This window comes from Populus alba, chromosome 19 (genome assembly GCF_005239225.2).
Source record: "Populus alba chromosome 19, ASM523922v2, whole genome shotgun sequence".
Lineage (NCBI taxonomy): Eukaryota > Viridiplantae > Streptophyta > Magnoliopsida > Malpighiales > Salicaceae > Populus > Populus alba.
This window is the reverse complement of record NC_133302.1, coordinates 2,603,082-2,614,888: the sequence shown is the minus strand read 5'-3', so window position 1 is coordinate 2,614,888 and position 11,807 is coordinate 2,603,082. Positions and strand designations below refer to the sequence as shown.

The 11,807-nt window shown below is 30.8% G+C and overlaps 1 protein-coding gene across 3 annotated transcripts; it reads left to right on the top strand.

Moving 5' to 3' along the window:
* Positions 1-6,003: 6,003 nt before the first annotated feature.
* LOC118051975 (TMV resistance protein N) lies at positions 6,004-11,396 on the top strand. Of its 3 annotated transcripts, XM_073406914.1 has the most exons (7): positions 6,004-6,216; positions 6,318-6,813; positions 6,958-8,056; positions 8,152-8,427; positions 8,535-9,557; positions 9,851-10,445; positions 11,176-11,396. In XM_073406914.1, the coding sequence occupies exons 1-7, from the start codon at positions 6,138-6,140 to the stop codon at positions 11,193-11,195; spliced, it is 3,588 nt and encodes a 1,195-aa protein (XP_073263015.1). In that variant the 5' UTR covers positions 6,004-6,137; the 3' UTR covers positions 11,196-11,396. The 3 variants fall into 3 exon arrangements, with proteins under 3 accessions (XP_073263015.1, XP_073263014.1, XP_073263016.1); XM_073406913.1 differs by lacking the exon at positions 11,176-11,396 and having other exon boundaries at positions 9,851-10,730; XM_073406915.1 differs by lacking the exon at positions 11,176-11,396 and having other exon boundaries at positions 8,706-9,557; positions 9,851-10,729.
* The last annotated feature ends 411 nt before the right edge of the window (positions 11,397-11,807 follow it).

Below are 11,807 nucleotides of genomic sequence, written 5' to 3'. Positions count from 1 at the left end.
AAGCTTCGGCAGCCACCATTAAGGTAAGTTCTTCCTTTCCAAGCTAAGCGTAGGCATCTTTGGCTACATTTACTTAGTCCCTGTTATTTGTAAAGCTTATAACTTAGTTCAAGTCAATAAAAGCTTAGCAGTTTGATACAAAAGCTCATGGCCAAGTTAGAGATATTTGTTTTGGATGTAATAAATATTCATATTGGGACATAATATTCATCTTTCAAATCCATAATTCAATTGATCATATAAGTAAATTTTTTTTTTAAAAAAAAAGCAAAAAGGAAACATCTTTCTTACTCAATGAAAAAGCAAACACCCCATTTGATTTTCAATCAGTATGAGAGTGAAAATGAGAGAGAGGTACAAGTTTGTTTCTATCTAAGAAAGCAAGAAGCTCCCACTAATGCATGTTCTCCACAAACTACCCCCTAATCCAGTAGCTTTGAGTCATTAATTCCAACAAATAGGAATTGAATTCAAAGGAATAAATCATTAAATGCGGAGTTGGTGTTCTCGTGTTTGTGGTGCTGATAAATGTAAGAACAGACAAAGAGATGAAATAGGAAAAATCCATGTATCTATCCTTTATCCTGCTGTTAATTTTTTAAAGACGCGTATCAGGTGTTTGATAAAATTCCTCAACTTAAAAAAAAAAAAAAAAAAAAAACCATGTTTAGAATGCTTGAGTCCTTTACGAGTGGAAAGTGGGAACTATCCACTTTCCCATTCTCCACTGAGCGTGAAAGAGGAAGCTTTATGCCACTTTCTATCTTAGATGTAATGGCTTCGGCAAAAAAAAACAAATAAAAGTTAGTGTTCGCACTGCTTTAGCCCAAGAGTCTTTCATGGTTGCCTTGAATTGATTGACAGGAAGAAGTCTGAATGTTTTTAGAAAGAAGCAGCCTTCAAGCTTTTCAAAACCAATCTCTGTATCTATTAACAAAAACTCTAAATCGCGAGTACTAGACACAATTAATTATGTTTTTTGTAATTATTAGATAATTGAAATCATCACTAACTCCTTTGTTCATTTTCATCTTTTTTTATTACCCTTAGCATGATACACAGAAAAGAAGAAGGGTTCAAGAGAGAACAATAATGGAGGGGAATCAAAATCTTTGTTTGATTTTATGCTGTGTTTTTGGTACATTGATCAACAATAGCATAGAAGAGCTTGATAGCAATAACCTTTTCGACCTCAATAATTAATGTTAACGCGTGGATCCAGTTGTTGTGGAAACTTTGCAAAAGATCTGCAGGGAGAAAAATGAAATTTGCTTGGTTGTTTGGTTTGTCTGTTCAGTACCTGAGAAAAAACAAAAGGAAAGCACTATTCTTATAAATAATGCAGGGGTATAGTAGATCTTTCTCGTGAGATTATAATAATTTAATGAAAAATAAATAAAACAAATTATAAAATTTAATTTTTAATCAAATCTATATTAAAAGATAAAATTAAAAAAAAAACTAATTAAAAAAACAAAATCTAAATCAACTGAATTAACTTGTTAAACCTAAGATCCGTATCATGAGAATGTGATAACTAAATATAAAAAAAAATTAATATTAATGAATTAAATTGAACAAACAAAATTAATTATTATAAAAATAAAAATAAAGAAAAAAGCAAAAATAAAAACACTATAACCGAAGAAGATCAGTTTTAGTTATCAATCGAATTTTAGCAAAATCTAGGATCCAAGAATTGGCCTCTGTAACATAGTATGTATTCTGAGCCAATCTAGGCTAGGACTTGAAACAAATGTTGTATACTGTTTGCACTGTCACTTTGCTTACCCTCTTAGGTTTTTATTGAGATTAGGGATTCTATTGTAGCTCTTTTTTCTCCTTTTATTATAATAAAATAATATCTATGGATTAATTTTGGTATAATTTAAGAAAGTAAGTCCTTTAATCAAATTTTAGATTGACCACAATGTGTTAAAAGTAAATGTTAATTTATAAAATAATATCCTTACTGCGCTATAAAGCTGATATTGCTGTTGATAGCTTTTGCTGGGTTGATCTCTTTGGTTTATCTCTATCTTTCTGGGCAAAAGATGATTTTCACGCAGTTATAGCTCGTTATGGCTGTTTGATGGGAATTGATAATGCTAAAAGCACTTTTACATATTTGACAGCAGCAAGGGAAGGGTGTTAATATGCAGAACTCGGAAGGAGAATAGTATATATTGACCATGTTGTTTCATTGTCAGGGAAAGCACTTATTTCTTTAATGTATGTTTCCGGAGATAATTGCGGTGGGATATGTTTTGGCAGCTAATGCAATTCACAATGACCTTGGTCCTTGAGATCTTTACCTATTTTGGTTTTGGTCACCAAACTTCATTTGTTTTCAATTACATCCTTGCAAGTTCTATTAACACGGTTCTATTTGTTGTTATCCACTTCGATTTTCATGTTCTTGCATATACCATATATCTTTAAATATTCCTACATTGAATTAGAAATCATTTTTTTTTAACCCTCCCAACCCAGTTGCTATTAAGATTAGTTCTCCACTTGCATGTTCTTCCTTCTCTAGCGTGGCATCGGTCTTTAGCTATACTTACTTAGTCCCTGTTATTTATAAAGCTTCTAATTTAGTTCAAGTCAATAAAAGCTTAGCAGTTTGATACAAAAGCTCATGGCCAAGTAAGAGATGTTTATTTTGGATGTAATAAATATTCATATTGGAACATAATATTTATCTCTCAAATCCCTAATCCAAACGTTGATCATATAAATTATTGTTACTTTTTATAAATATGATTATTGCATTGCTAATAATTTGCAAGAAAGATGATGAACATTTTTTAGTGAATTAAGTTCAATTATAGAAAATCATGTGCAAATCATACAAAATCCTGCTTTAAGTTCTTGGAACCTCGCTTTGGAATTAATTAGCGAGAATAAAAAAATTCTCTGTAAATTATACAAAATTTATTAGTAATCATCGATATAATATTTATTATAGGTCATTAATATTAAATAATGACTTATTTTCTAACATAAACTATTGAACGGGATTTGTATATAAAAATAATTAAATTGAGATTTTTTAATTATCCTTAAACATATCACGATTTTTAATCGATGAACGGTCCATCATATAAATTATAAAAAAATATTTATTATATATATATAGTAATAACAAATTAAATGATAGTAACGTTATTATAAAGAATATGTTATACTCGCTATGCCAAATTGGATGAGCTACCGTGGAGAAGGATGCTCATTGTAGATAATCTCTTATAGGAATCTCTTTACTAAATCATCAAAAATATCATAGTATATTTCCAAATACTATTACCTACTATATATATATATATATATATATATATATATATATATATATAGAGAGAGAGAGAGAGAGAGAGAGAGAAACAACTAAGTAGGTAAAGCTTATGTTTCTTTGTTCTTGTTCCTTTATATATATACATTCTCAATTTCATAAAAAAAATTAATTAGTCCTTGAAATCTTAAAAAATAGTATTTAATCCTTATGTTATTATATTCATCTCTAATTTAATTTTTTTCATCCATTCATCTTTTTATTTATTTAATAGCTTAAGTTTTTAGTTAAAAGATAAATAGTTTTACTATTAAAGGTATTTTTTTGAAATAAAAATAATATTAAATTAGGCATCCTCAACATTGTTTAAATTATTAATTAATTATAATTAACTTGAGGTTTAAAAGAAACAAAAGAGAAGGACAAAATTATCTTCCTCACAACCATAGACCTAACCTCTTTCCAGACCAGTCCCCTGAATAATGATCCCATAAATAGCTTTTTTTCTTTCCAGCCCGCCAAACCGTTTGGTCTCCCTCGATGGACCACCTTAGCATGAGAATCACACTAGTTGGAAGTATCTTTAAACCTGATAAAAATGAATAACTGATAATAATATAATTGGGATTTTAAAAAAAATAATAAAAAATTTTCTTAAAAAAAACCAAAAAATTAAACCGGACAAAAATAAACAATCAATAATAATATAGTTAAAATGATAAAAAATTGTTTAAAAAGCAATTTGAAACCAATTAATCTTAAAAAAAGAAAAAAAAAAGAAACATGCGATGAAAACCAATTCAAGAAAAAGTAATTGGATATTAATTTAGACTAAAAGGATGAAATAATAAAAACAAAAAGAGAGTTTGAGGGTATTCATTTTATTGTTCAAAGGAACGCAAAAATGCATTCCAGGTATGAAGTGTTTTATTTTTATAAAGTTTTTCAAACTTACAATATAGAGAGAGAAATAAATAAAAAGAAAAAAGAGCAAAAGGAAACATTCTTAACATTGGTTTTTTTTTTTTTTCCCAGCTAAGGAATTTTATCAAACACCTGATATGCGTCATTAAAAAATTAACAGCAGAGGATAAAGGGATTTCGTGGGCGGCCGTGGGAAATCCAATGGGGTGTTTGCTTTTTCATTTAGTAGGCCGTGGGAAAGGGAACAAGAAAGATGGGGGCTGTTTCCTTTTGCTCTTTTTACTTTTTATTTATGCCACTTTCCATCTTAGACGTAATGGCTTTGGCAAAAAGAAACAAATAAAAGTTAGTGTTCGCACTGCTTTAGTCCAAGAGTCTTTCATGGTTGCCTCGGATTGATTGACTGGAAAAAGTCTCAAAGTTTTTAGAAAGAAACAGTCTTCATTGCTTTTCGAAACCAATCTCAGTAATGTTAACGCGTGGACCCCGTTATTGTGGAAACTTTGCAAAGGATCTCGAGGAAGAAAAATGATTGCATTGCTAATAATTTGCAAGAGAGAATTCTTTCACTGAATAGAAAAAAAAATATTATTTTTAAAATAACAACAAGTAAATTTAAAAAATTAGTATTTTTTAAATAAAAAACTAAAAATTCCTGATAATATTGAATAAAAAATAAAATATAAAAATTATTCTTTTCAAGTATAAAAAAATATAAAAGTTTAATAATACGAAATAGAAATAAATAAAATTTCTAAACTAAATAAAAATATTTTCTATCCCAAAAATTCTTATATCAAAATCTCATTTATCATATTTTATATCTATAAAAAACTAATTTGTCATATGTACTGGGTCCATATTCTAAAACCAGAAAACAAATGTTACAAAAAAAAATTCCACACAAGGCTGTGATTAAAAAGATGATAGATATTTTTTAGTAAATTAATTTCAATTCAAAATAACAAAATAAGGTTTATTGAGGCTTACCGTTAAACCTTGCTTTGGGATGAATTGATCACGAGAATAAGAAATCATGTGCAAATTATACAAGATTTATTATTAATCATCAAGATTTATTTATTATCAATATTGAATAATGATTTATTTTATAATATAAATTATGTTTAAAATAAAATTGATAAAATTAAAATACATGAAACGAGGTTGTATATTTTGAAACTAAATTAAAATCATTTTCTTTTTCTATTATATCCTTCAAAATTATTTATTTTATAAAAAACAAAACTTGTTAGTTTGCAAGTACACATGTCATGAGTCTCCGCTGCATCACTTTTGCAAAATCATATGGCCCACTGTATATTTTGAAACTTGTTGAAGCAAAATCTGTTTTATTGATCATCATCAATATTGAATAATGATTTATTTTCTAGTATAAACTATGTTTGAAATAAAATTGATAAAAGACATGACATGTACAATTAATGATGGGATGGTATCTAAAAATGATTAAATTGGGATTTTTCAATTACCTTTAAACATGCATATCATGATTTTAATTCGTGGACAATACTGTTAAATAATATATTTATTTTATTTTATTTATTAAGATTAAAATAATATTTTTAGCTTAATCTATATATAAATTCTTTGTATTTAGATTAAGCAACAACAATAATACAAATCAATTAAGAAGAATTCTAGCCTCATTCCTTTTCGTATTTATTTTTATGTTAATTAAATTGTTTTAACAATACATAATGTAAATTATATAAAAATATATTTATTTTTCTGATATATAAATACCTCTCTGTCCCATTGCTGCCATTTCATAGCTAACTCTTTGTTATATTTAACTTCCTCTTCTTTGCTTCTTGCTCATAACGATAACTTGAAAGCCTTACGTTCAGATAGATAATCATTGACCAGTTCATCCTATATCATTCTATTCAATTTATAAATGCAGAAAGAAAAACGCAAGCAATCCAAAGATGAAGAAAACGATTCATCCTCGCGAAAGAGAAGAAAAGCTGACCTCAGTAAGCCTATATAGAGAATACAATTAACCTCATTTCAATATCATAGCTAACTCTTTGTTATATTGCTCCATTGGTAATTGATTGTCCCTTGATTTCTGCAGCTGCCATGACAGAGCCAGAATCTTCTCGATCTAGACCAGGAGGGGCCTATGATGTCTTCTTGAGTTTTAGAGGAGAAGACACTCGCAAGACATTTATAGATCATCTATATACTGCCTTGGTCCAGGCAGGAATCCACACTTTTCGAGATGATGATGAGCTTCCGAGAGGAGAAGAAATCTCCGATCATCTCCTCAAGGCAATTCAAGAATCAAAGATATCCATAGTTGTCTTCTCAAAGGGATATGCTTCTTCTAGATGGTGTCTCAATGAACTTGTAGAGATTCTTAAGTGCAAAAGGAAGAAAACCGGTCAGATTGTTCTTCCTATATTCTATGACATTGATCCTTCAGATGTGAGAAAACAGACTGGCAGTTTTGCAGAAGCATTTGTTAAACATGAAGAGCGTTTTGAAGAGAAGTTGGTGAAGGAGTGGAGAAAAGCTCTTGAGGTTGCCGGAAACCTATCTGGATGGAGTCTCAATGATATGGCAAATGGGTATTCCTTTTGTCTCTAAGATTCACTTGCAGACGTTTATGGAGTAATTTAACATTACATTTTTCAAAGTGACGTAATAAAATATTTCTTTTTAGCATACTTAATTGACTTGCTATCGATGACTTGCTTTTTTTCTGTGAGCAGGCATGAAGCAAAATTTATCAAAGGGATTATCAAGGATGTGTTGAATAAATTAATTCGCGAGTACTTATATGTTCCTGAGCACCTGGTTGGTATGGATCTTGCTCACGATATTTATGACTTTCTAAGTACTGCAACAGATGATGTACGCATTGTGGGCATACATGGGATGCCAGGAATAGGAAAGACAACTATAGCAGAAGTTGTATTTAATCAACTCTGCAATGGATTCAAGGGAAGCTGCTTTCTTTCGGATATCAATGAAAAATCAAAACAATCCAATGGTCTGGCTCGTTTACAAAAGCAACTTCTTAAAGATATTTTAAAACAAGATGTTGCTAACATCAATTTTGTAGATAGAGGAAAGGTTCTGATCATAGAACGGCTTTGTCGCAAAAGAGTTCTTGTTGTTGCTGATGATGTGGCTCATCTGGACCAGCTCAATGCATTGATGGGAGATCGAAGTTGGTTCGGTCCCGGAAGTAGAGTAATTATTACAACAAGAGATTCAGATCTTCTTCGAAAAGCAGATCAAACATTTCAGATCGAAGAATTGAAACCAGATGAGGCCCTTCAGCTTTTCAGCAGGCATGCCTTTAAGGACACCAAACCAGCAGAAGATTACATTGAGCTTTCGAAGAAAGCTGTTAGTTACTGTGGAGGACTTCCTCTAGCTCTTGAGGTTATAGGAGCTTGTCTGTACGGGAAAAACAAAGATAGATGGGAAAGTGAAATTGACAACTTGAGCAGAATTCCAAACCAAGGTATTCAAGGAAAGCTTCTAATAAGTTACCACGCACTTGATGGTGAACTACAAAGAGCATTCCTTGATATTGCATGCTTCTTTATTGGTATAGAGAAAGAATACGTCGCAAAAGTGCTAGGAGCCCGTTGCCGTCTCAATCCAGATGTTGTTTTGGAAACTCTCCGTGAAAGGTCTTTGATTCAATTTCAGCAGTTACGTGGAAGGATGGTAACCATGCATGATCTATTACGAGACATGGGAAGGGAGGTCGTCTGTAAAGCGTCTCCCTTGCTTCTTGGAAAAAGGACCAGAATTTGGAATAAAGACGATGCATGGAATGTACTTGACCACCAGAAGGTAAGAGCTAAATGCATACACGAAAGCATAGTCATGTGTATTTTCTAGTCAAACTTATTACAAATAATTGTATTAATGCTGTATTATTTTTTTAGGGTACGGAAGTTGTAGAGGGTCTTGCACTGGATGTCAGAGCATCAGAAGCTAAATCACTTAGCGCAAGATCATTTAAAGAAATGAAATTCTTAAATTTACTCCAAATCAATGGAGTGCATGTCACCGGATCCTTCGAACTGCTTTCTAAAGAGTTGATGTGGATTTGTTGGCATGAATGTCCTTTGAAATATTTTCCATCGGGATTTACCTTGGACAATCTAGCTGTTCTTGATATGCAGTACAGTAACCTCATAGAACTATGGAAGGGAAAAAAGGTACGAAACATGCTACAATCCCCAAAATTTTTCCAGTATGTAGTTTATATTTACATGTTATGACTTTCTATGATTAATTTTCATTATTTTTCTATATATTATAACAGATTCTCGAGAAGCTTAAAATCCTTAATCTCAGTCATTCTCAACACCTTATTAAAACACCTGAGTTGCACAGTTCAAGTATAGAGAAACTAATTCTGAAAGGTTGCTCGAGTTTAGTTGAGGTGCATCAATCAATTGAAAATTTGACAAGACTTGTTTTCTTGAATCTGCAGGGATGTTGGAGTCTAAAGACTCTCCCTGAAAGCATTGGCAATGTAAAATCTCTTGAAACTCTGAATATTTCAGGTTGCTCGAGTTTAGTTGAGGTGCATCAATCAATTGGAAATTTGAGAAGCCTTGTTTTCTTGAATTTGGAGGGATGTTGGAGTCTAAAGACTCTCCCTGAAAGCATTGGCAAAGTAAAATCTCTTCAAACTCTGAATATTTCTGGGTGTTCACAACTTGAGAAATTGCCGGAACGCATGAGTGATATGGAATCCTTAACCGAGCTGCTAGCTGATGGGATTGAAAATGAGCAATTTTTCTCTTCAATTGGACAATTAAAGCATGTCAGAAGTTTATCATTGCGTGGATACAATTCTTTGATTTCAGCAGGTGGTTTGAATTTGAAACGTTGGCTGCCAACATCTTTCACCGACTGGATATCAGTGAAACGTCTTAAGCTTTCTAATGGTGGTTTGTCTGATCGCGCAGCTAAGTGTGTTGATTTTAAGGGTTTGTCCTCTCTAAAAAAATTGGATCTAAGTGGAAACAAATTCTCTAGCCTGCCTTCTGGGATCGACTCCCTTCCCAAGCTTAGGTGGTTGTCTGTTCAGGCATGCAAATATCTTGTATCAATCCCAGATCTTCCCTCAAGTTTAGACTGGTTGGCTGCATCTCATTGCAAATCATTGAAAAGAGTAAAAGTACCAACGAAACCAAAAAAAAATCTATTTATAGAACTACATGAAAGTTATTTGGTAGAAGAGATTCAGGGCATCGAACGTCTACGTAATGGTAGCTGGATAATATTTTTTAGTGACTGCAGTCATTCACCAAATAAATTATCGAAGAGCGTTTTTGAGGTACTATTTCTTTCGGTCTCTTTTTCGCACAAAAATAAACACACATAATTGGCACATATTGATTAGTGTCTAAAATCTCAGCATTCCTTGAAATCAATATGTATACAGGTAATAATAATAATAATTATTATTTTATTTAAAAAATAAATATCATCTTTAATAATATTTTTTATTTTTCTTATTTAATCTAAAAAAATAAATATTATATTTAATAATATTTTTTTATTAAATATTTAAAGTCTGACTGGTTTTATTTTTTATTTTCTTGATTTAATGATAATATATTTATACAGGCAATCTGCAACGGTCGTCACCGGTATCGTATTGAATGCGTTCCTGGTGAGATGCCAAATTGGATGAGCTACAGTGGAGAAGGATGCTCACTGTCATTCCATATACCTCCAGTACCCTTCCATGGCTTAGTTCTTTGGGCTGTCCATCCATTTGAGAAGGATGCTCCTTATTACTTCCACACTGAAATTATTATTATTATAAGAAATAAAAGCAACGGTATTCAATTGTTTAAAGGTTATGGATCACGAAGAACTGCGGGAGGGATAAGATACATAAGTAGAAGTGAAATGGCAATGGAAGATTACTGTAAAAATGGCGAATTGGAACTATACATTTCTTCAGTGCCAACAAAGGATGCGGCGCGCAACCGTCCTCCATTCTACATTAAAGAATGTGGGGTCCATGTGATCGCAAAGAAGTCAGATTCATTTAAAGAGTTGGAAGGGGAAAGAGATATAGTGATGCCTTCACCACCGCCATATCATCTGCTTCCTCATCCTCATTGTGGTTCAATCACAGCGTCTACACCTAAGCAATGGAGTGACTTTTTCTTTGCGAAGCTACAAGGACATAGCCTCGATTTACTACTTGATGGTAAGAACAAATATTTCATTTAGTTATTTTTATTCTATTATATTTAATTTATGAGATTAAATATTATCTTTAATGATTTTATTATTATTATTTAATCTAAAAAATTAAATATCATCTTTAATAAAAAAAATATTAAATATTTAAGGCTTTTTGGTAAGAATACATATTTCCTTTAGTTATTTCTATTTTATTCTATTTAATTTAAGAGATTAAATATCATCTTTAATTCTTACATTTTTCTTATTTAATCTAAAAAATTAACTATTATCTTTAACAATATTTTTTAATAAATATTTAGAGTCTCCTTGGTTTTATTTTTTTCTTGATTTTATGATAATATTTTTCTTATTTAATATAAAAAATAAATATTATCTTTAATAATTAGATCTATCGAATATCACTTCAAAATAAATTATAACTTTAATAATTATTTTTTTGAAAAAACAAAAAGCCAACAATCACTAACATATTTTATTAAAATCACTTTAGTTTATTTAGAAAATATTGAAAACTAATTTTTGTTTTTTACATTAAAATAAAAAAATGAATAATGTTTTTATATTTTATTTCAAACTCGATATTTTTAAAACAAATTAAAAAGATTATTATAAAGTAAGTTTGTTCGTAAGTAAGTTTTTTAATTAAAAGTGATGGGAATTTGTTCGTAATAACAAAGTGCATGTACAATCATGCACATTTAACTTTCTTTTCAAATTTGATGGTTTTTTAGGACGGAAATGGCCTTGGTGATGTGAGAGTACAAGATCATTTTACATAGAGATGCTTGAAGTTGCTCCAAATCAATACGATACTTTCATCGAACATGTTTATATGTATTTGTTGGCTTGAAGATTATTTTCCAAGCTTGGAAGTTTTATTGAATTCTCTTTGACATCTTTTCCATCCGCTGGACAACCTAGTTATTAATTATTATGCATGATGTAATTTATATTTTCAAGTTCCAAATTTTGATGAATATTCACTACTAAAAAATTGTAGTAATTAGCAACGGACTATTCCGTTGCAAATACTACTAAAATCCGTTGCTAAAGCAATTTAGTAACGGAATCAGCAACAACAAAAATCAGATACAGATTTGTCGTTGTTGATTTTTTAGTAACGGATTTATCCGTTGCTGATTTTGCAGCCACGGATAATCCGTTGCTAACTGTAAGCAACAGATTTTCTGTTGCAAAACTAGTAACGGATTCTCCATTGCAAGTTTTGTGAATCAGCAACGGATTCTCTATTGCTGATTAATGCTACTTTCTATGAGAGCTTTATGCTACTTTCTATCTTTAGGTGGCAGCAGTTATCATTTCGGATATACAATAGAACTCGACTGGACAGAAGACTTAAAGA

Excerpts from the sequence above, each read along its gene's own strand:
- LOC118051975 (XM_073406913.1), top strand. The coding sequence starts at position 6,138 with ATGCAGAAAGAAAAACGCAAGCAATCCAAAGATGAAGAAAACGATTCA. Across the intron at positions 8,428-8,534 it reads AACTATGGAAGGGAAAAAAG|ATTCTCGAGAAGCTTAAAAT; the intron begins GTACGAAACATG and ends ATATTATAACAG. Across the intron at positions 9,558-9,850 it reads TATCGAAGAGCGTTTTTGAG|GCAATCTGCAACGGTCGTCA; the intron begins GTACTATTTCTT and ends ATATTTATACAG.